Below are 21,073 nucleotides of genomic sequence, written 5' to 3'. Positions count from 1 at the left end.
TAGATGCATGGTTTAAAGCTATGCATATGTTCGTTATGTCTGTGCAAATTAATAAGAGCAGTATTTGCACGGTAACACGGCAGCACAGCCTGTTTGAAAGGATCTTGATGATCTATTTATTTACTGTTCCCTGTTACTCACATACAGGTGCCGAGCTTAGCACAAAGAAAATCAAGCGCTGGATGAACTGCTGCACAGCAGACAGAGGAACATTGCAACCAAGGGCTTCATGGGTACAAAGCACAGACCTCCAGCACTCCTGATCACATCAGAGCATTTAAGAGACAGAATCAGACAAATGGAAAAGATTTTCTTTCCCTGAAGCCCTGGAGATGTAAGCAGCAGACAGGTATCCATCCCACACACACCTCTAACATCCAGCTTCCTAATCCTTGCTGGGTGAGTCCTGTTGACTTGAATTCTCTTAATCTCTCTCAAATTGTACATAATTTATATCCTTAGTATATACTGTACATCACCCTTTACAGAACCTCCTAGCCAGAAGATGTAAGATTTTCACCTACTACGCTTCTTTTAGAATATATACTATGCAATGAAGTGCGAATTCAGAAGCTCGTTCCTGTTAGGAAGTTATGTTTTAAATTAAAGTATTAAAAACCTCAAGCAGGTCCATTATGGTCTCATCCTTGCTCACACCCCTCCAGCACTGCACTAACATTCATCCATAGGAGACCTAAGTATCTCAGAGTCAGAATCACTCACGTGGAAAGGACCTCCCCCCCTATGTTTCCTGCTATGTCTGTACATGGCCCTTTCTCTTCTGAACAGATTATTGTGTAAGGAAACAATAAATGCTATCTGCTCCTTCCTTCCATAGCTCTCCTGCAATGGTGTAAGCTGTGCTTCCTGCTGCCCTGCAGATACACCTCCAGCCATGTGTCGCTGCATCAGTGGCACACAGAGCCCTGCAGCCCCGAACAAAGCACTAATTCTCCTCCAATCCGCTCCAGAATGAAATTGAGAGCACTGTGATTTTCCATCTTAATTTGACGCCAAGTCTTTCTGCGGTGAAAGCCAGCATATCGCATTGTACTGCTGGGCCCACACAACAGCTGTTCCTAACATACTCGTATTTTTCATCCTCTGACACTGAAAATAAGATTGCTCCAAAGCTGATCCTTAGGCAGGCTTCCTATTGCTACTGCTCAGGCAACAGATACCACCCAGCTACAAGCCCTGCACTTCAGGGCACTTCCTTCAGCCTCACCTGGATAGAGCATTTCACCCACTTACATTACCCACACAATGACATTCTGGTACTTGAGACACGCTGTGCCTCATAGAAAAAAATCAGACAAGCTTTTACCTCTCTAGTTTCCATGGATTTTATTTGGAATTCATCTGATTTGCTCCAGCAGCATTACTACACCAACAGCAATCGTCTGACAAAGAGCAATATAAAGCCAGCAGAGCCCCTAAGCCAGCACTCTGAACAGTACAGTCCAAAACAACATCCCTCATGGTGAAACAGACAACTGCAATTAACTACTAAAACACAGCACAAATGAACATGGGGACATCAAAAAACAAGGAATACAACCAGGTGAATAATCTCTATTTTACTTTCAGGAAGGAATTAGCTGGCAACAGCCACAGGTTACACCTTGAATCCTTATATATGAGTCTGAAAACCTCATGTGAACCATGCAGCAATTGAATGGCACGTCCAAGATATGCAGAGTGTAATATAAGCTTCTCACTGCTGTCCTCACACCCAGACACCTGCTGACACTGGTGGCTTTGCTCAGTACACACATTGCTGTGCACAGGCATTAGCTATATTAGCTATTATATATTAGGAATTGGGAGGGAGAATGAATGAGATAATGGGTGTGAGATCTTAACTCACCTGATTTACTCTACAAGGAGAAGAGATGAGGATCTCAACAAACAAAATGGATTTGTAGAACAACTTAGAAGTGGGGGGGAAGATGCCACCTCATCCATCCTCCAGCTCAGATCACATCTAGTTTCAATCTCAGACCAAGGTGCACAGTGCATAGTCCAGCTCAATTTAAAACAGGCTTCCCATATGAAACAAAGTTAATGGAGTAGAAAGTGAAAAAGGTGGTTCATTCTTAAAGGAAAGCTCACAACCATTTCAACAAATGGGATACTACAAGATGTATCTGTAAAGTTTTGCATATGGATCCATAATAGTCTCCAATGGAAACGTGGCAACCTCCCCCATACAACCACAACCTGGAGCAGGAGCACAGCACACGCTGCAGCCAGCTAAGTGCTATAGCTAAGTGCACAACTAGCTGCAAAACAAACACAGCACAGAACTTCTTACCTCCAGGCCTGTATACAACGTCATCCTCCGTGATGAAGGACGTGATTTCACCGTTGTCTGTTCTCTCATACCGGGATTTCTTCTTGGGTGGTTTCTTTTTGCTTTTCTTTGTGGACTCCTCCGTGGTGGCACTGTTGTTGTCATTGTCCTCATCTTCGCTGTGGTCACTCTCTGCATAATTCTTGGCACCTCCTTCCAACGTGCAGCTCCGTCGAGGACGCGAGTTCTCGCTCTCCCTCACCTTATCTCTTTTGTCTCGCTCCTTGTCCCGGTCTCTATCCCTGTCCTTCTCTTTGTCTTTGTCTTTTTCTTTGTCCGCTGTCATGATTCGCCACGTGCCTTCTTCTGTCCTCTCACGGCTGGGCCTCCGTGAAAGGTAGACAGTGAGCCTGGGCTTCAGTCTTCTGAATTTCTCACTCAAATCCAGGAAAAATTCAACCACTCCAACAACCCCAGCGTTTTAAAAAGGTTCTTGAAGGAGGAAAGGGGGAAGAAAGAGGGAAAAAAGCCAATGTTAATATTCGCCATTCTCTCATATTTGAAAATACCCATTAAAACAAAAGGAACCCACGCCCCAAAGTTATTTAGTACAGAAAAATCCAACGCTGCAAATACAAGATGGTCCTTTGAAGCACTTGTGGAAACAACAGCTTCACCCACCTTCCCAAAACCAGAGCGAGTGGTTTTACAACCAAGCTGCAACCCAAAGAGCACAGCAATGAATGAACTGAAAGGAAACCACAGCACTTAGAAAACTTGCTTCTCCACATATCATGCTTGCTTTACAGCTAACAGAAGACAGGAAGGTGGATTTTACATGCCACCAGCTTCACACACTCAGTTTCCTGCTGGGGAATAGGACGGGAAGAGATAATCCAATGCTTTTACCTCCTTGATCATTTAATCAATACTCTTTGCATCAACTGCGTTATTTTTTCCTTCAGTGTGAGCCTACAGTAAGCAAACCTGTATTAACTGTTGCAAGAGAACTGGCAAGCCTTGTCCTATGGGCCAGGATCCCCATAGCAAAGCCAAGAGCACAGAGGAGCTGCCCACCCAGCTCCCCCACTGCAGGCCAAACAGCACCAGCCCTATGCAGCCACATCCCATTACTCTTTGTACTCAAAATGGAGTCCAAACGCCCTCCCTGTTGCTCAGATCAAAATGACCATGACTGCATTCTACACGCTACACCTCACAGCAACAGCTAGCAGCGCTTTCAGTCTCCAGAGAGGCTTCTAGCAGCTGAGACATCCATCTTCCCATGGTCATCGATACAGGGTAAGAGCTGGGAAACCCATCATGAGAACAAAAAACAAACTATGAACAAGCAAAGAAGTGCTCAAAACACTTCACACCTCTTCAGAAATGATACCCGATACTCTCTACAAGAGAATGCCAATGCAGTGAGTCACATAAGCCATGTCATACAACCAGTTTGTCATCCCACTGCCTCTATTGCTCTTCCAAAGAGGTCAGGCTGCTATCCTAAAGCAGAGTTCGGTCCCATCTTACACTGCAGATTCCATATCATTCATAAAAATACAGCAGCTCTAACTCGAATTTGTGTACTAAGTGTGTACCAACCCCATCCAACACACAGCTCCCCAGGATGCCACACTACCACTGTGAGCAGGAATAGCTGCACTGAGCACAAGGCTACAGCACCTCCAGCACAAAACACGGGGCCTAAAGGGGCTGAATGGCCTCATGTGAAGTGTCTGGAAGCACAATGAGGAAAGTAAAGGACTACTTTGATTTTGAAGGAGGCAATGAAGCTGTGTATTTGAAGCCTACTATGTAATCCAGGCCCTGCCGACTATTGCTTCCAGCAATGAAAACAACCACAGAGACAAATTGCTGTTACTGATACAGTTCAGGCTGGAGCTTGAATCTCTCGGGCATTTCCTGAATGAACCAATCATCCAGGTAAGAAACGATTCTATTTGCTTTCCTCCTCACAGCAGCTGCCATCGTTCTGCTAACACACAGGGGAACCCAGAGCAGCTCCAGGAGAGACGGCCACAATGAACCTGTCAATTGCCAGGGAGGTTGCAGGGATAGCGATAGCAACAGTCCATAGAGACTCAATAAGAAATGTCTTCCATTTCTAGAGGCTATGAAACTCCTCAATAGCAAGCCTGAGGATTTGTCACTTCCTCTCCCCAACCCCTTCACTGTTGTTACAACATAATTAGAGAGCAAATAATCATTTATTTGGAATGAAAACAAATTACTTCCCCCGGGCTATGTAAAATTCCAAGCAGTGCTGTCTCAACCCATTGGACAGCAGGTCTCTCTTGGAGACTAGAAACTATAGGATACCCCACAAGTTTCATTCAGTGGCCTCCAGGGATGGGTAAGAGCCAGATACTTGGGGCTGCAGCTCTTATGGACCCAACTTCTGTGTTAGGAACAACAGCAAGGCACTGAATCCTAGCAAAGACAAGTTGTCCCTTCAGAGCCTTTCCTGCTGCTTGTTACAATCCTCATCCTCACCCTATAGAGCTGCACTCTCCAGTTATTAAAACTAGAATGCTGTTTACAGATTGATTTGGGGAGAACATAAACAACAGAAGGAAGAGAAGAGTCGCGGTGCCAGTCCTTTTGTTCTCACTGACACCAAGAATGAGGGAGAAATAAACCCAGAGCTGATGGTAACTGACAGCTCATTCATCCGTATTAATTCAGCTGCATCTTGAAACATCCTGAGGTCTCTCTCGGAGTCTTGAAATCTCAAGGAACCAGGAGGAGCTGTGCAAAGAATCTGAACGAGCAGCCAGAACTGCACTGCAAGCTGCTCCTGCTCATCTTGGTTCTGAAAGCAGATTTTAGCTTTACAGAGTGAAGCACGCATTAGGATGCCAGAAGAGCAAAGAAAAGCTTCTCTCAGCTAGCACTAATTAAGCCACAGAAAATAATCATCTTTCATTCAAGCATTGACCCAAACATGTTTTGAAGATTCCTAGATGTATTTTGCCCCTCCAGTTTAACATAGTCCATATACAGCCCCAAATCACTGCACAGCATTACTGGGAAGCTCTGAGAATCATGGCTGGCTGTGGGCACTGAGCTGCTGACCACTGGCAGCTCCATGGTTATTTCATGTCTGCCCCTGGAAACCATTACTGGAGCCAACGCATTGCAGCTCTCTGCATGTTAATACCAGCTAAGAGGTTTAAATACCTGAAGAGTTGGGTTTTAAACATCATGTGAAAGTGAGTCCAACAGAAACGCCATGAGGCCAGAACAGGGAGGTGAAGAACCAGGCACAGGAACCAAAAACATGCACACAGCTCTGCCTTCCTACCATCCCACCCCTGAGGACAGAGCTCATTAACAGCACCGCAGGCTGACCTCCCTGCTGAGGCATGCGGTTTAACCTTTCTGCTCCAGAAAAGGCTCAGAGCATCTGTTATCAGCTTTCCCCCGCATTCTTCCCCTATCTTCTATTTGCTGTTGAAAACGGGAGCTGCGGGCATTCAGGTGACCAAGTATTTTGGGAGCTCATAATGCAGTCAGCAATGAGCTCATTCTCTTCTTGCTTTTCTCTCCATCCCAAAACAACTATAAAATGACTCACTTAGCAGTGGCCTTCCCCATCTCCTTGGCTGAGCTTGGAGTTTGCAGCACAAACACAGCTCTGGAACACTTGGCCCAGAGATAAGAGATAAGAACATCTACACTTCTGGGCAGTTTTACACATTGGCTTCTATAAATGTAATGCAATCTTAGATTAACCCGGGGAGAAATGAGAGCTGTTTAAGAGCAGCTACATGCAAGTCAATAGTCTTAGAAGTTTCTGTACAACCAACAACACTTCCCTAGATAAGTTAGCCAGAGTTGCAAGCTCCTCAAAACCCCTCAGGTGATTTCAGAGGGTGCTTTAATGGCCTCTCCAGTTGTAATTAGTGGGAGGGAGCAAACAAGGAGCAAGAGACAGTAAACACAACGCCAGGGATTACTTCCTTGTCTCTGAAGCCAGGCAGGCTCACATAAACGATTACCACAATACAAGGCTGAAGAACACAGAGCAGCAGTCCCATAGCATCACTTGCAAACAAAGTTAAGACTTGTTAAAGCGTTCCTATAGTGCAACACAGCTCCCTGCTGCCATGGGCTGTGGGGGAGGAAGGCCCATGGGGCAGCACAGAGCTGCTATATGGGGAGCATCGCATTACCTGGAGCTGAGACAACACCTGCACTAGGAGGTTGCTTACCAATGTTTAAAAAACAAAGTGAACAATTCTGCCGTGACACACGTTTATTTTTTAGTATGATGGTTTTATTGGCCACAGTGACGTGCTTGCCCTTTTACACAAGCCTTTCATCTTCTAGAAAGCCTCAAAAATATCTTCATTTAAAGCACTCAAACTAAAACTAGATTGGGTTATTTAGGGGAAAGCCTTTCTTGGAGCAGCAAACAAAGGCCTAAGTCCTGCTCTTCAGCCACATTAGCCGTTTCATTCAGCTACATGTAACTGTTGACTTCAATTACCCCAAAAATAGAAGAATAAGTGCAGGGTGGGCTCCTGGGCTGGGCTGAGCAACCAGACAGGGCCACAAACACAAAGCCATCATTAAAGCTGAAGCCACACCATCAAATTTCACAACACTGGAAAGGCAAAGAAACGCTGCTCTTCTAGCCTTACAACAAGGACAAGACAGTGCAAAGTTAACAAAGGGCAATGGACTTTCACAAGGCCTAGTTTTGTCGTCTGCTGCATTAACATGCTTTCACATGAGCAGTAATAGGAGCAAAGCCTTTGATTTCAGAGCTGGGTCTCGCTTCCTTGGAGCAGCAGCTCGCTCCGAGTGACAGAGCAGGCAGCAGAGCTGTCCTCCAAAGCCTCTCCCCAACACAGAAGCCCTGTTGTAATCAGGAGATTAAGTGTGCTTATTCGTGTGTGAAATACTGACTTGATCTCTGTCTCACATTAGAGGCTGTCTACAGCAACCGGTCAGCAGATTCTTCATAATTTCCTAATGCTTCGCAACTGCAATGTATTAAATTACATCTCGCTTCCTTTATTGCATTTACAGAATACAGTTAACAAGTGCCAGTATTTAAAGCAGTAAAACCTCACTGGTGGCAGCGTGATGCGTGGTGCTCACTCTATCTCTGGGCAGAGGGGTATCATTCCAAGAGCAAACACTGCAGTGCAATAGATGTGGGTACATAAAGCAGACACCAAAGCACACCTTCAGTCCAACCTGCAGCACAGCTCATGGTCTCTCTGTATCCCGTGCTGAAGATTATCCCATGTCCCTGACTTTATCTTCTTGCCTCTCCCAATAGCAAGGACTTGAATCACCCCATAAGATTAAGGCACGTTTCCCTCATTCAACGCACAACGTTGTGCAATTGCCATTATTTCACTTGAATCAGAGGGGCAGTTTCCTCCCACACCATCATCGGCTGCGGCTGAGCGTTGAAGATAACAAATGGTGGTGAGCAGCTCGTTAGGAAAGAGCCCATCTCCTTATGTTGTAAGATTTTAGCACCAGACAGGAACCACAGAAATCCCACAGACCATCTTAACTAACAACAAAGGAAATGAGCAGACGTAGCTGGTCTTAACATGGGACCATCCAGCACAACAGATGAGCAAACAGAAAACACCGTCTATGGCCATTTTCAGATTATAAATCTAAATCTCTACCTACTTATAAACCCCTACTGCAGCTCTCCCTGTCCAGCTTCCACAGCACACATGAACACCATCTATTTATCCCATGGAATCCAATACAACTTCTCACCTTGCAATCCAGCGGATGGCTTTTCCCTCTGGTCTCATTCACTTCTCTCACAGTCAGTGAGCCAGCTTCCCTTTCTTTTTTTTAAGCCTTAAAATACCTCCACCCTATGTAGCATTAAATGTAACACAGAAATCCACTTACACTATAACCATGTTACAGCTCTCGGGCCACTGATTCCCCCATCAGCTCTGAAGCACCCCCAATTCAGAGCAATGCCCTTCCCAACCTCCTGCAGCCTTTCCCCACCCCATGAAGAATTGCATCAGCAACCTGCTGACCGCTGCTAATAAATCCCACTGAAAAGCTGTTCATAACCAGCTGCGTTTTTCATGAGAAAAGGGAAGAAATGCTTCAAATGATTAGTCTGCCTCTAATCTGAACCAAGAGGAAGTGTTTTAAGGCTGCATGAAATAACTTCTGACTTCGGTCACGCTTTAGACATTAAATTCTACTTCCAGTACTCTCAGTGCAGACTCTTAACTATTGTATGACTGAAGTGATGGCATCTAATGTAACAGGATGAGGCAATATAGCTGGATTAATGTATTTAGGTCTGATCTTGTAAGCTGCTGAGCACGGTGATTTGCAAAATTAGACCATAAACCATTAAGTGTCGAACAAGTGATGCAAAGCATTATTAAGCCGCACAAGAAGCACTCTGGCCTCGTTCACATTGCAGCTCCACCACCCCCAGCAGCAGACCTGGGGCACACACTGCCTTCCATATCCATGCTCCCAGACATCCCCACCCTTCCATACTTCTATCACATCAATGAGCACCCAGCAGCCCCAGGGGAGAGCTCAGAAGCTGCCTGGCAAGCTGAGGAGTTCCCTCCTGCAACCCCAGCCCAGCCAGGAGCTGCTTCCCAGCACAGCAGGAGTCGAGGCACCCCAAAGTCAGGGCCCAATTACACCCAGCACATCAGCCTGTTGTCCCCAGCAGTCCTGCAGCCTCTCCCTTGAGATAACTTATACAGCTTAGGTGAGATTTATTACCCACTGACGAGCTCTTAACGTATGCTGAATTATGATCCGGCCTCTGAATCACAATGAACTTTGGTATGAGCAGGTATTTCCAAATGCAACTGCACTGAATAAGGAATACGAAACAAGTTTTCCAGCACAGTGTTTTAGTATCAAATCGCATTGCTAAGCCATGAGAGAACAAGGGAACCTCCTACAAAAGACATACAGTTTTGAATGGAGCAAGTCTGGCCTGGCTGGAGTTTCATCAAGCTCTAAGTTATCCATGAGAGCAATGCAAAAAACACATTGTGGATTCTCATGCTTAATGCTTTCAATGGCTATCTCAGCTGGGTCAGCAGCACTCAGCACCTTAATAATAACACAACGCACCTCTCTGCAGCAACAGCAGCACATACAGCTGGAAAGAGAACAGACCCAAGGTGAAGGATTACCAAACGTCACAGAAACCCATCCAAACAGATGGCATCATTTGGTTGGGTTTTTGTAAATGCTCTTTAGCATTTACAGCTGGAAGTGACAAATACCCAACGTGCTTTGAATATGCAAATGGGAGGAACAACACGCAAAGAGGACAATGTAATTTCTTTTAAAGACAGGCAGTCATAATGTTGAAACAGACTGCAACCAATTTTCATACACTATTCATAATTACTTTATTACGCTGTGAAAGGGTAATCAGTTTCCAAATGATCTAATAACCTTGGGCTGCTCTTAACTCTTTTATATCAGTCTTAACTACAAACACAGGCTAGGTCTCCAGCTCGAAGGCAATTACAATGATCTAATATTAAACATGCAGGGTAGTGATGTTCTTCCTCTCGTGCTCTCACACAAACCAGCATACGAGATTACCTAAGAGCATTCAATTAATAAGCAGGAACTGCTATATAGAAAAATCCATTCCCGGCTCTAATCTCAAAGGAATAGCTTTATTATCGGGAAAGGGAAATCTGATTTTTGGCTCCTTTGTTAGATTTCAATAGGAAATGGAGCAAATACAGTATGTTTTGACTGCCTGTAACAAGGGAGTTCTATGGGGGATCTGTCACTGTGGCAGACCTAAGGACGGGGGCTTTCTTCCACACTATTAGTGCCTGAGTTGTGCTGACTTGTGCCACGGCTCAGCCGTTTTCAGTGTGTGATTTAACTACATGCCATGGCCACGTCCCATCAGTAGGCATTGATTCAACCAATAACCCTCTGAGCACAGCAAAGCACAGCTCCCTGTATTGCCAGGCCCTGCTGTAAGTGCACTTGGGGAGGGCACTGGCAGCCACGGAGCTTCCAAGGGCAGAGGAAGTGGCATGTTGGTTCTATCAGAGGTAAACAGATTAATTGCACCGGGTGATTAGATTAGGAGGCTGAAACCTCCACGATGGGGAATGAAGGAAACCTGAAGCTCCAACATCATGTTTGTATTACTGCTATCATTTTACTGCCCAGATAAACGAGCAGCGACAGAGCAATGAGTTACACTGCCACTGCAATGACTGATCCCTGCACTTCCTCCAGTCCCTACCAGCCACCAAAACAGCCCTCAGCCTTCTAAACAAGCTCAGCACACCCACACAACCCAACGTCCCATCTATGCAATGCCCTTCACTCTAAACAAGCAGAACATAAGCTTATCAGACCCCAGATGCCGCAGAAACACTTACTGTGTATTAACAGGATCTCAGCTTTATCTCAAAACCAAGTCATTTTGATCTCACTAAGCAAGTCCAAGAAGAAAACAGCGCTGAAAGCAAAGCACGCGGGGTTTTGCATGTCTCAAGATTCAAGAAGATTTATCTCGTGCTTTTGCTAACATCAGGAAAAAGCGTATTTCTAAAACACATGATTAGAATCACAGGCAAATGTACACACCACAACCAAGTTCTATTCCAGTAGCAAAGCCTTCATGCAGTCACAAAGGCCTTTTCTTGGCATAACTTGAAAATAAGTCCTAAAGAAAGCCAGCTGGCTTTAATTATTTACATTTGTCAGCGCTGTTTGTTCACACCTCGCATCCAAGGGTCAGAAACTCCAATCACCACCCCAGGCAAAGCTCACTATAAATATTACTTTTGTCCTCTCTTCTGGAAAGAATTCCAGCTTTGTTATAATAGTTTAAGTACAGAAAACAGGTATCCCTCTGATCCATTTATAGAGCTTTCATAAACAAAGCTAATTAGCTTATAGGAAGCTTCTCGTGGTGCCTATCCTCTGTTACTTAACCCAGCCTGACACATCAATAGCTGTTCTGTGTTCCCATAAATCACCTTACTGAGCACAGCCTTATGCCACAGGTTATAACACAACTTCTGCTTCCTGAGCACCTGAGCTGCTTCTGCTTTCTGCTGCTGCACTCGACTGAACCGCACTTGTGACTTGTTTAACTAACAGCAGCGGGTCAGAGAGAAGTTGTGCTCATAAACCAGCTGCCCCTGGCCCTACAGCAGGGATAGCGATGGCCAGCAGAGATTCAGGCCAACAGCTGGGGCCTGTAACAAGCCCAGCCACCACACTTAATCCGTTCATCTGTCAGAGGCCAGACTAATGCTGCAAAGAAACATCCTTAATTTGAAAATCCCTTGGGGGAAAAACAGCCTTTCGTGTACCATGATCATCAACACGTATCTATTCCTGCACCCTCTGTCTTCCTAATTGCTTTGGGTTTGTTTGTAAACCAGTCAGCAGATCTCAGGTGGAACACCACGTTAGCAGCACGTACCAACAGACAGCAGAAACACTGTTTTTTTTTTGCTGTTTCCCAATCCCATTTAATTCCTCCTGGAGCATACACGGCATCAGCAAAACTTCTATCTGCTTAAGGAGACCCAGGAGCAAAGAAACAGCAGCGCACACACTGACCTAACAGCCATGGGCAGCCCTATGAAGCTGTGTGCTCAGTGAAGGGCACCATCCTTGCCCCAAACAGCTGCTTTCTGCAGCTACAAACCCCAACCATCCCCATCAACATCAGTCAGTAGGTGCCCTCATCAGTGAGGGATTTCTGGACCAGAAATGTGCTGATTTGCAGCCAGCCTGACCTGGTAGGGATGTGCCCTCTGTTCACCTGCTGCACCTGACCCATTCAATCTGCATTTCAGCAGCAGGAAGACTAATCTCAGGTGCCAACATGGAACAGCTTTGTTTCTATAGAGCTTTTCTAAAGGTGTTGAACACAACAACCCTCTAAGTTGCTCTAAGGTCCATCCCTGTGTCCCTAACCACTCACACCAGGAAATTAAAGTCCCACCTTGTCACCTCTACATGAAGAAGAGCTGAGACACAGAGAGAACCCTCACAACCTGCAGTGAGGATTCAACCCTTCAGACAGGCAATGCAGGCACAACAGCTGCGTGCAGCACTGTGGTAATCACAATTAAGGACTCATCTACTTCACATAGAAGCGACTCACCCAAGCACAACAGAACCAAGGGCCACAGCAACAGAGCTGCAGGGGGACTGGAAGCACAGCAGCGGCTATTTGAAGTAAGACAAAGCACTATCAACTCTAACACACGCACACAAAGGAAGCGGGAGGATACATGACGTCAGCCCGAGCCTCAATTCATAAATCCCGACCGCAAGAAAAGATAAATTCTTCATTGCCTTGCTCTGGAAAGCTGCTCACACGCAGCCTGAGCTTCACCATGAGACACAGCAACCAGGAGGGGGGCAATGGTGGAACCCTCCCAGCACGGCCACATCCAACAGCTCGCTGCCACCTTCTGCTGCTCCCACTGAGCTCGATAAAAATAGTTGAAACGCTGCTAAATTACAGGGCTGGAAACACAAATAAGGGCTTTTTAAAACGCTGCTCCCACACGCTTTCTCAACTTGCTGCTAAGCGCCTGAAATGTCTGTCTTGTGATATTTACTAGGCTCTCTAAGTCCTGAAATACGCCGTCGTCTGTAAGAACAAAAAACATACTGACAAAAAAAAACACGCCGAGCTGGCTGCACGGCTGGAACTAATTGCCTGCAGATTAATGGCTTTACATCGGCATAGCGCTGCTCTGTCTGCTGGGCTTTAAGTCCTGTTTACTTCCAGCTCTCAGCTCCCTAAAGAAACGCTGCTGGAGCACAGTGGATATCTGAGTGTCCCCTGCCATCTCACCTTGGGCTCCAACCAGGCCCGGGTGCCCTCGCAGGGCAGCGCTGTGGGCACACAGCCCCATGGGGAGCTCAGGCTGTTCTGTGTGGGGTGAACGTGCCGGCCCCACATCATCCCTCCTTCTCCTTCGAGTAAGAAATTAAACACAGCACAATCATTTAGCTTGGCCCGTTTATACAACGCAGAAGTGAAGCCAAAGGATCCACACGCAACTCCTCGTGCCACCCTCACCCACCGAGTTGACCCAACTTTCCCCATAGGGAAAATAAAACAAGGCTCGGACCGCAGCACGGCCCCAAATGGAAGGAGCCCCGTCGGTACCGCCGTGTCCCGGCACTCACCCGCTGGCGGTGATCGCGGAGCCGACGAGCAGCGGGCGCGGCCGGCGAACAAAAGGAGGCCCCTCCGCCGGCCGCCCGGCGTGCAGGCAGCTGGGCCGGGCGAGGAGAAGCGGCGGAACGAGCCTCGTCCCCCCGGACCCGCCGCCACCACCCGCCCGGCAGCGGCAGGAGGCGGGCACGGAGCGCGGCCCGGCGGGCGGCGAGGGGGAAAACACGGAGCGGAGCGAGGCTCGGCCTCGGACCCTCCGAACCGCACTCAATGCGGGGACGGCCGGGAGCTGGGTCGGAAGGAGGGAGCGGTTCTGCTGCCCTCCCACCGCCTGGATTCATCTGCTCGGCAAAACCCGTTCGCTTAATTGGGCCTTTCTGGTTTTTAATAGAGAGCGTTTACCTGCGGCCGTGCGGCACGGCACGTAAGGTGAACTGACACGCTGCACAGCGAATACAAGAGAAGAACTTACCATTAATCACAGCTGGAGCCCGGCCTGCTCCAAATCAGCTCCAACACCAAGTTGCTCTGTGAGAGCTGCAGACCTGCCCGGGCTGAAATCCAAGCCTTGGGTCAGCACAAAGCAACCACGCGGCATCTATCCTCACTGCAATTTCCTCATCAAATGTGGCTTGACATCTGGCAAGGCACTGAGATGAACCGAGTGCTGGAGGAAGTATCGGCTTCCCATGACTTCCAAAATTGCTTCCCAGCAGAAAGTTCATTCAGGCCAAGTTCCGTTTATTTGCAAAAATACCGTTTAGGACAGAACCACAACGAACCACTGCTCCGAGGAGACTAAATATTGGCAAAGTGCAATCAAAATACATCAACCTGTAGAGTTGGTGTATGCCAGCATCCATCACTGCCATGGGGAGCAACACCAGGGCAAAGAGCTCCACAAACACCAGCCTGCAGCTCACTGGGGCCACCCAGCTCACTGGTTCAAAGCAGGTTCAAGTGCTTGCACACACTGTACCAAAGCAATAAAGTAACTTCAATTCATTTTAAGAGCATGCGGAGACGCAATTGTGACAAGTGCTTTCTAAAAGCTGATACTACATCACTTCCCAGCTCAGGCGAGCAACAAGTGTCACGCATTAAACCCCTGCTAAGCCAAACCTATTTTTAAAAGGAGACTTAACGCCGCTCTCAGCTTCACATAAATCAAGCTCTCCCTTCAGGTTTGGCAACGGGGTGGAAAGAAGAGGAACAGGTTCAAGGAGAACCAACTAACAACAACACGCTGCCACATTTTCTTAACGGTTCCAGATCTCCCCAATGGAATCTGTATTCTTTCAGGACCAGGAACCGTCAGCGTTCTGTTCTAAGCCTCTATTCATGCAGCACCAAACACATCCCACTGAAATGAAGCAGTTCTTGCTGTATTGTGCATTTCATGACTCAAAAGCCCCAATTTCCACTCCGTACTTACACGGCACTCGTATTTCAGAAGGCCTCCAATCCACCTGCGAGCCTTTAGGAATCAGCACTAAAATCCACCCCCAGGTGAGTGCTGGGGGCAGGAGGACCCCACCGACACAGCCACAGCACCATCTAAACCCAACGGCCCCAACTGCTGCTCCAACTGCCACCAGCCACCCCTGGGCAGCCAGTACCACCTCCAGGCCCCACTCTTGGTTCATCAGGAGCAAAGCACTGACATCCCTTTGAAAAACAAAGCTGGGTAGAACTCACTGCCTGCCCATACAACTGCTTGTTATTAGGTTGCTTTGTGTTTGTTCTCAGAGCATCTAGAACCTGTGATCCAGCCCAAGGAGGGCTGATGGTACAGTCAGCACATCACCTCAGCTGCAGAGTGGTGATAGAGACTTCAAGGACATGAAGGGAGCCCTGCAGAACTCCGCTCCGCATGCCTGAAAGAAATCTGCTGGGTTATTTTTATACAGCATCTTGGATGCACGCAGCGTTTCTGTCACAGTAGGGAAGAGAGAAAACAAAAGTTGCTCCCCCAGGGAGCTGTGAAGGCTGCTAAAGTAATTTCACATGCTGGAAATCTCCGGATTTCACAGAAAGACCAAACTGAGGAAGTGTTGAGGAAAAAAATGAAAAAATAAACAGTTGTTGTGGAGCCCACTAGGAGCTCTTTGTGATCTCAAGTCCCCACACAATTAAGTGAGCGTTCAGAGCACTGCCAGCCCGCAGCCTCCCCCCTCCTAATGCCAAGAAGACGAGCTCCTAAGGCAGGCACTATGTGGGGAATGGAGCGCCCTGCCCGTCCTGCTCAGCACAGGGGCACATCTCAAGCACCAGGTCCAACCCTGGCCTGCCAGCACGAGGGGAATGGGCAATAGGAAGGGTCCAAAGAGCCCTGAGGGTGTACACAAGGCTGGAGCATCTACCAGGACAGCTGGGAGCTGGGGCTGCTCTGCATGGGGAAAAGGAACCAAGGTGGGGGATCTCACCTGTGTCTAGGAACACTTAGAGGAGGGGGAAAAGGAACAGGGTCAGGACATGGGCACAGACTGGAGCACAGAATACCCCCAGAATACATCCTCACTGTGCTGGTGACCAAGCCTTGGCACAGGCTGCCTGGAGAGGTGCTGGGATCCTGCGGCTTCAAAGAAAAAGATGAACACAAGGAAGGAGCAGCGGACAGCCTTTTCCATTCACATTTTAAGCTGACTCTGGGACAGTGCTCCAAAGTAGCTGCAAGTCCAGGAGGAGGAAAGCCAGCATGCTCACTATGGGAAGAGCTGAGCGAGAAGTGATGAAAGGTCACAGGGATGACCGAGGAAAGGAGCTCGGCGACTTGGCAGGATGTTAACAACAAAAGCTTTCATGTACTTTATCTAAGTATGTAAGTACAAAACGTAATCAATTCAGTCGGGATACTGTGACCATGCTGCTAGAGAACAAGGAGTGAGACAAGCAACTTGAAACCCGGCTACAGCTCTGCACAGCAGGAAACCAAAACAAGGCACACACTGAAGCAGAAAAAAGTTCACATCTGTCAGAAAATCCCTGCCCTGGAAAATGCCAGATTGCAGAATGATGCTGAGTAAAGCAAAGATATCATAACAAAACCCAATCCTGCCCACCAGATTGTGGCCTGAATACAGTAATACCTCAACCTGCCCAGCAGCTCCTTCAATTTAACCCTAAGGTGATGTTAGAAGGTATTAAAGCACAAAGGATACGTTTGCTAAAAGCCACAATATTAACATGTGGAAATGTAATACGTAGATTAAAGAAAGTAATTAAATGTTGATTATCATAAGAACCAACAGGACGAAACCTTCAGTAGGTAGCAGTGCTGTGGGCTGTACAATAACCCCATGGCAGGGGTATGCAGCTCCAGCACAGAAGGGAAGGAAGAAGCAAGCAAACATTTTCTCAGCTCTATCAAAGCAGCTGTATAACAATGGAAGCTTGCCCATTCTTCCCTCCAGTTTCAACTAAAAGTTACTTTGGGAATGGAAAATTTGATACCTCTATCAACAGCCCGTGGTATGTTTAAACTATTATAACACAAAGCATGCTCAGACTCACAAGCGAAAGGAAATGACTGCCAAATGCTTCCTTTACAACCTCTCCAGAATAAGACAGATTCTTTACTGAGAGACTTTCTCAGCACACCACAAATAGCAGCCATGAGCACACAGACAATCCAGGCTGTGGATTTACATGCTCTCACTGCAGATATATAAGACATGGCCACAGCTCCCCATGTTTTGCATATAAACATCACTTTTACATACAAAAGCATCAGAAATTTAATAGTAAGCAAACAGTAAGCACAGGATGTGACCATAGCTATAACAACCTTTCCCTCCAGACACACACATACAGCCTATAAACAGGAAGTTTAACAGTGTGAAACCACATCAGTCCAGTTCTGTTAGAGGGGAAGAAACCCTTTGGTTCCCAAATCTAGGGGACAAGATAGTAGGTATGGCAGTAACTCAGGTTCTGTTCCACACAGCCCTGCAATGTGGAATGATATGACGGTGCTGAGTTCATTCTTGTTCTCATTCCCCTCCACAAACTCATCTCTAAGAGCCAAGAAGAGGCCGGTTTCCATCCCATAGATCAAAACCCAATTCTTTCTCCAATGCACGTGCACCCAAGTAAAGCCTAATTGAAGTACATGGAGGTAAGAATCAGCACGTGCCCATCTTCTCTGTGCTACAGCATCTTGTCATAGGGAAGAAGACCTTCTGTCCTACTGAGAACATCCCTCTACACTTAGTAGCACTTTGGAAAGGAATTTACAACTGTGCAGCTCATGGAGCACCGTGAGCTCCCTTACATCATGCACATTACATCAGCAGCTTGCTGGACTCAATGTACTGAAATAGGAACATCTCACACACAGCAGGCTTCAATGGAACAAAAGGCAGCAGAGGGTTTGGATCGCCTTTATCAGCCAATTAGCAAGCAAAAAGGCCTTTCCAAATTATTTGCAGGATGTTTTCCATGCGATAGATGAAGAGGTGGCAATGAGTTAAGCACGCTTTACACTGGCTTGTTAAACACCCACCGCTGCAAACAGAGCCTGCTGTAAATGTTAATGTACATCAGCTCTGTGCTACTTGTCAAAACAAGGCACGTTTTTCCTCCCAGCACTGAACACAAGGGCTCAAAACGTTGCTCAAATGAGTCTGTTTGACTCCCAGCTTCTTCCATGCAAAGAACACGTAGTCTGACCACCCAGCTGCAAACAAGCAGGCAAACAAGCAATTTGGAGGGAGGTTGGTACAACAGGTAAGTGAGAGCTATCTGCATAATAAAGCACATGCAGAAATCTGCAAACATCAAAGTACCCCCCTATAAACTCCAAATTGTGTTCCAGAAATGACACCTCTGATTAAATCAACTGCCTGCAGATTGCAAATGAAGCTCGAATCGAAATGCACGCGCGTGTACCTATCAAAAGGAGCTTCCATAAAACAAACATTCACTTAAGAAAATATTTACGTGTCCTACATCAAACTTGCATGAAAAGCAAACGTGCCTGGACAAAAAGAGAGCTTCACATGATGGGATACGGTTTTCTAGAGTAATAATGAACGAGCAGCTTCACAGGCCCTTCATCGAGGCATAAGAAACCTCTTACAACAAGAAGGGATCCAAAGCCATCCCTGACCATCGCTGCTTCAATCAGGTCAGGCTGCAGCATGCCACCTAGTGTCAGACTGCTTACACGAGTGGTGCCAATTCAATTCACCCAGAGCAACAAAACCACTGTGCAATGGGCATGGAAATGCTGAGGAGCACAGGCAGGTCCCCTGACATGAGATATTAGAGGTGTTCTCTGTTTGGCCTATGGGCCATTATTTCATTCTGTTCCGAGCATCACGTCTATCCTTTCATTAGGTTAGCTACAGAACTGCTGAATTTTAATGCTAGTGGTTTATCAGCACCAAGGATACACGTACACCTCCCGAGTTCATTAATAATCCATTAAGATGCCTTGTATTAGAGCGTGGCAGGCAACTTCCTCATGAAATGAAATCTGTTTCTTTGCCTTTTAAGATCTAAATGTGCCAAAGGTGGCATTATCGAGATGTGAACACGATTCAAAAGCTACACTTGCTGCTTCAATTTCCCTAACAAGCCATTAGGCAATCACAGAACACGCACTCTGTTATCCATTTCTTCCCTGTTTGTAACCACCAGTTGATGCTTTAGAATGGAAGCGTTCAAACACCCAGGACGTGTACCTGTCTGTAACACAGGTGAGGGGAAGGGTGAGTTCCCCCCATATCAATGGCTGACAATGAGCCAGAACAGAACATGCAGGTGTCACAGTGCTGCTGTGGTTCCCTTCTACAGCCTCCTCGATAAAATCCATACATTGGAACAACAATTACCAGCTGTGCAAGAGATGTATTTTGTCCACTGCAGTCTGCTCATGTCGATGAGGTCAGCAGAAAGCCTGGCGGTGCCGTATGACTCCATCCCTGCAGCACACAGTGCCTTGCACAGCACCCTCGATGATGAAACTCATAATTAGATCTCATTTTTGGCAGTTCACTCAGCCTGAAGAGCCATACAACTGAGGGAGGGCTCTTAGAAATCAAGCAGCTCCTAAGAATACCACTGCATCCGTTTCAGATTAAAGCCTTCAAAGCCTCCATCCATCTACCCAAAGGCAGGAAGCACCGCGCTCTGCTCTTCAGTTTCAGCCCTTTGGCTGCTGGTGATTTTTCTCTTTTTTCCTCCTTTTTTTTTTTAAATAACCTTTAAGATTGCTCTCTGTTGATTAAACCATTTTCATGCTTCAATGAGTTTGATTCCTATTAGTTCAGACTGCAGAGAGCGCATTGATTTTTACTATAGCCAGGATCAAGAGCAGTAACAGCTTTGCAAATTAAGCAACTGCTCACAACGTTAACTAGGAAAATACATCCAGGGCAATAACACACAAGCGTCCAGAGCACCCTTTTGTACCAGCAAATGCAAGCAAACAAGCTTATAACAACTTTAACCTTAACACTTGAGAAAGGAGGCAATCCATGCACTGCAGCCTGCTCAGATCCTGTTAGCTCTGCTGATAAGGAGCCAGAACACTGAGAAAGGCTCAAAACTACCAACAGCTCTGAATTACCATCATCACACCATCCGAATCACCACCCTGGGCTTCAGCCCACTAAACAGACATAACTGGAGTTCTCTGCTCTCATCTTGAAGCTTTTTCACACACAGATCTATGCAGTTCTTGTTACAGCCTTTCACAGAGCCGCACTGTAAATCAAATGTTTTATTCCACAGCCTGCAGCTATTCCCACATTTAATAACTGACATGGGAGACAAGTTTTAATCTTCCATCAGCCTGAAACAATTACTATCCTCAAAACCGCTCCAGTTGCAAGTAAAAAATTACCAGTTCTGCATTACCTGAATGAATATTCAAAGGAAACATTTTCTTTTCCATAGGACACATGCAAAGTGCTCTCAGTACGACACCACCCAGCATTGCCTTGCTTTGGTACCTGGATGGCCAAGCACTCCCAGCAGTCACACCTGACCTGACCTGCAATATTTCATCTCTTATCCAAGAAAGGAAATATATATATATATATATAATACGGAAAACCAAACCGCCATCCAGTTTGAGCCACTCAAACCTTTTATTTATGCTCTATAAAAGCCCCAATAGCGCCCGCTGCCCCCCCGGCCTCTCATCATATGTAAGTGGAGGCGGAGCGCTGTAAGCACAGCACGGAGCGCACAGCGCCCTCTGCAGGCGGACCGAACTCGCAGCAGCTTAATCCATATTAAGGGAAGATACCGACATCCTCGGCTTAAAAGATGCTGAATTTTTCATGGGATGTGCCTATTCATTTGCTGCATCTCGGCAGCTCATCTGAAAACACGCTCCTGTTTGCAGACAAAACCATCACATCACCTGCTGACAGGTATCAGAAAGAGGCCATTCCAAAAGGCACGTCCTGTTCTGTACCCTATATAAGGACCTCAGCAGCATTACAGCCTTGAGTGATGCAGGTGTCCATGTCCTAAGCTAACAGCAAGAAGCAGATCCTCCCCTTCCCAACCTCACTCTGGCAGCAGCTCCAGCAGTGTCCCTCATTGAGCTCTCGGTTACATCA

General features: G+C 46.7%; 1 protein-coding gene across 9 annotated transcripts in view; it reads right to left on the bottom strand.

Annotated features, from left to right (window-relative positions):
* RERE (arginine-glutamic acid dipeptide repeats) overlaps positions 1–21,073 on the bottom strand; it is a 142,704-nt gene that overhangs the window by 100,995 nt on the left and 20,636 nt on the right. For 6 of the 9 annotated variants that reach the window (XM_015882638.3, XM_015882641.3, XM_085509805.1 and 3 more), the window contains exon 2: positions 2,318–2,788. In XM_015882638.3, the coding sequence (XP_015738124.2) occupies positions 2,318–2,642 (325 nt within the window). In that variant the 5' untranslated portion in view covers positions 2,643–2,788. Of the gene's footprint in view, positions 1–2,317; positions 2,789–13,507; positions 13,698–13,968; positions 14,124–21,073 lie in introns of those variants that run through there. The other 3 variants (XM_085509803.1, XM_015882640.3, XM_085509809.1) reach the window with 3 other exon arrangements.

The sequence above is a fragment of the Coturnix japonica genome, chromosome 9 (assembly GCF_054131305.1).
Source record: "Coturnix japonica strain WE chromosome 9, WE-NBRP24, whole genome shotgun sequence".
Lineage (NCBI taxonomy): Eukaryota > Metazoa > Chordata > Aves > Galliformes > Phasianidae > Coturnix > Coturnix japonica.
Note: the sequence above shows the minus strand (reverse complement) of the source record. Positions and strands in the feature narration are given on the sequence as shown.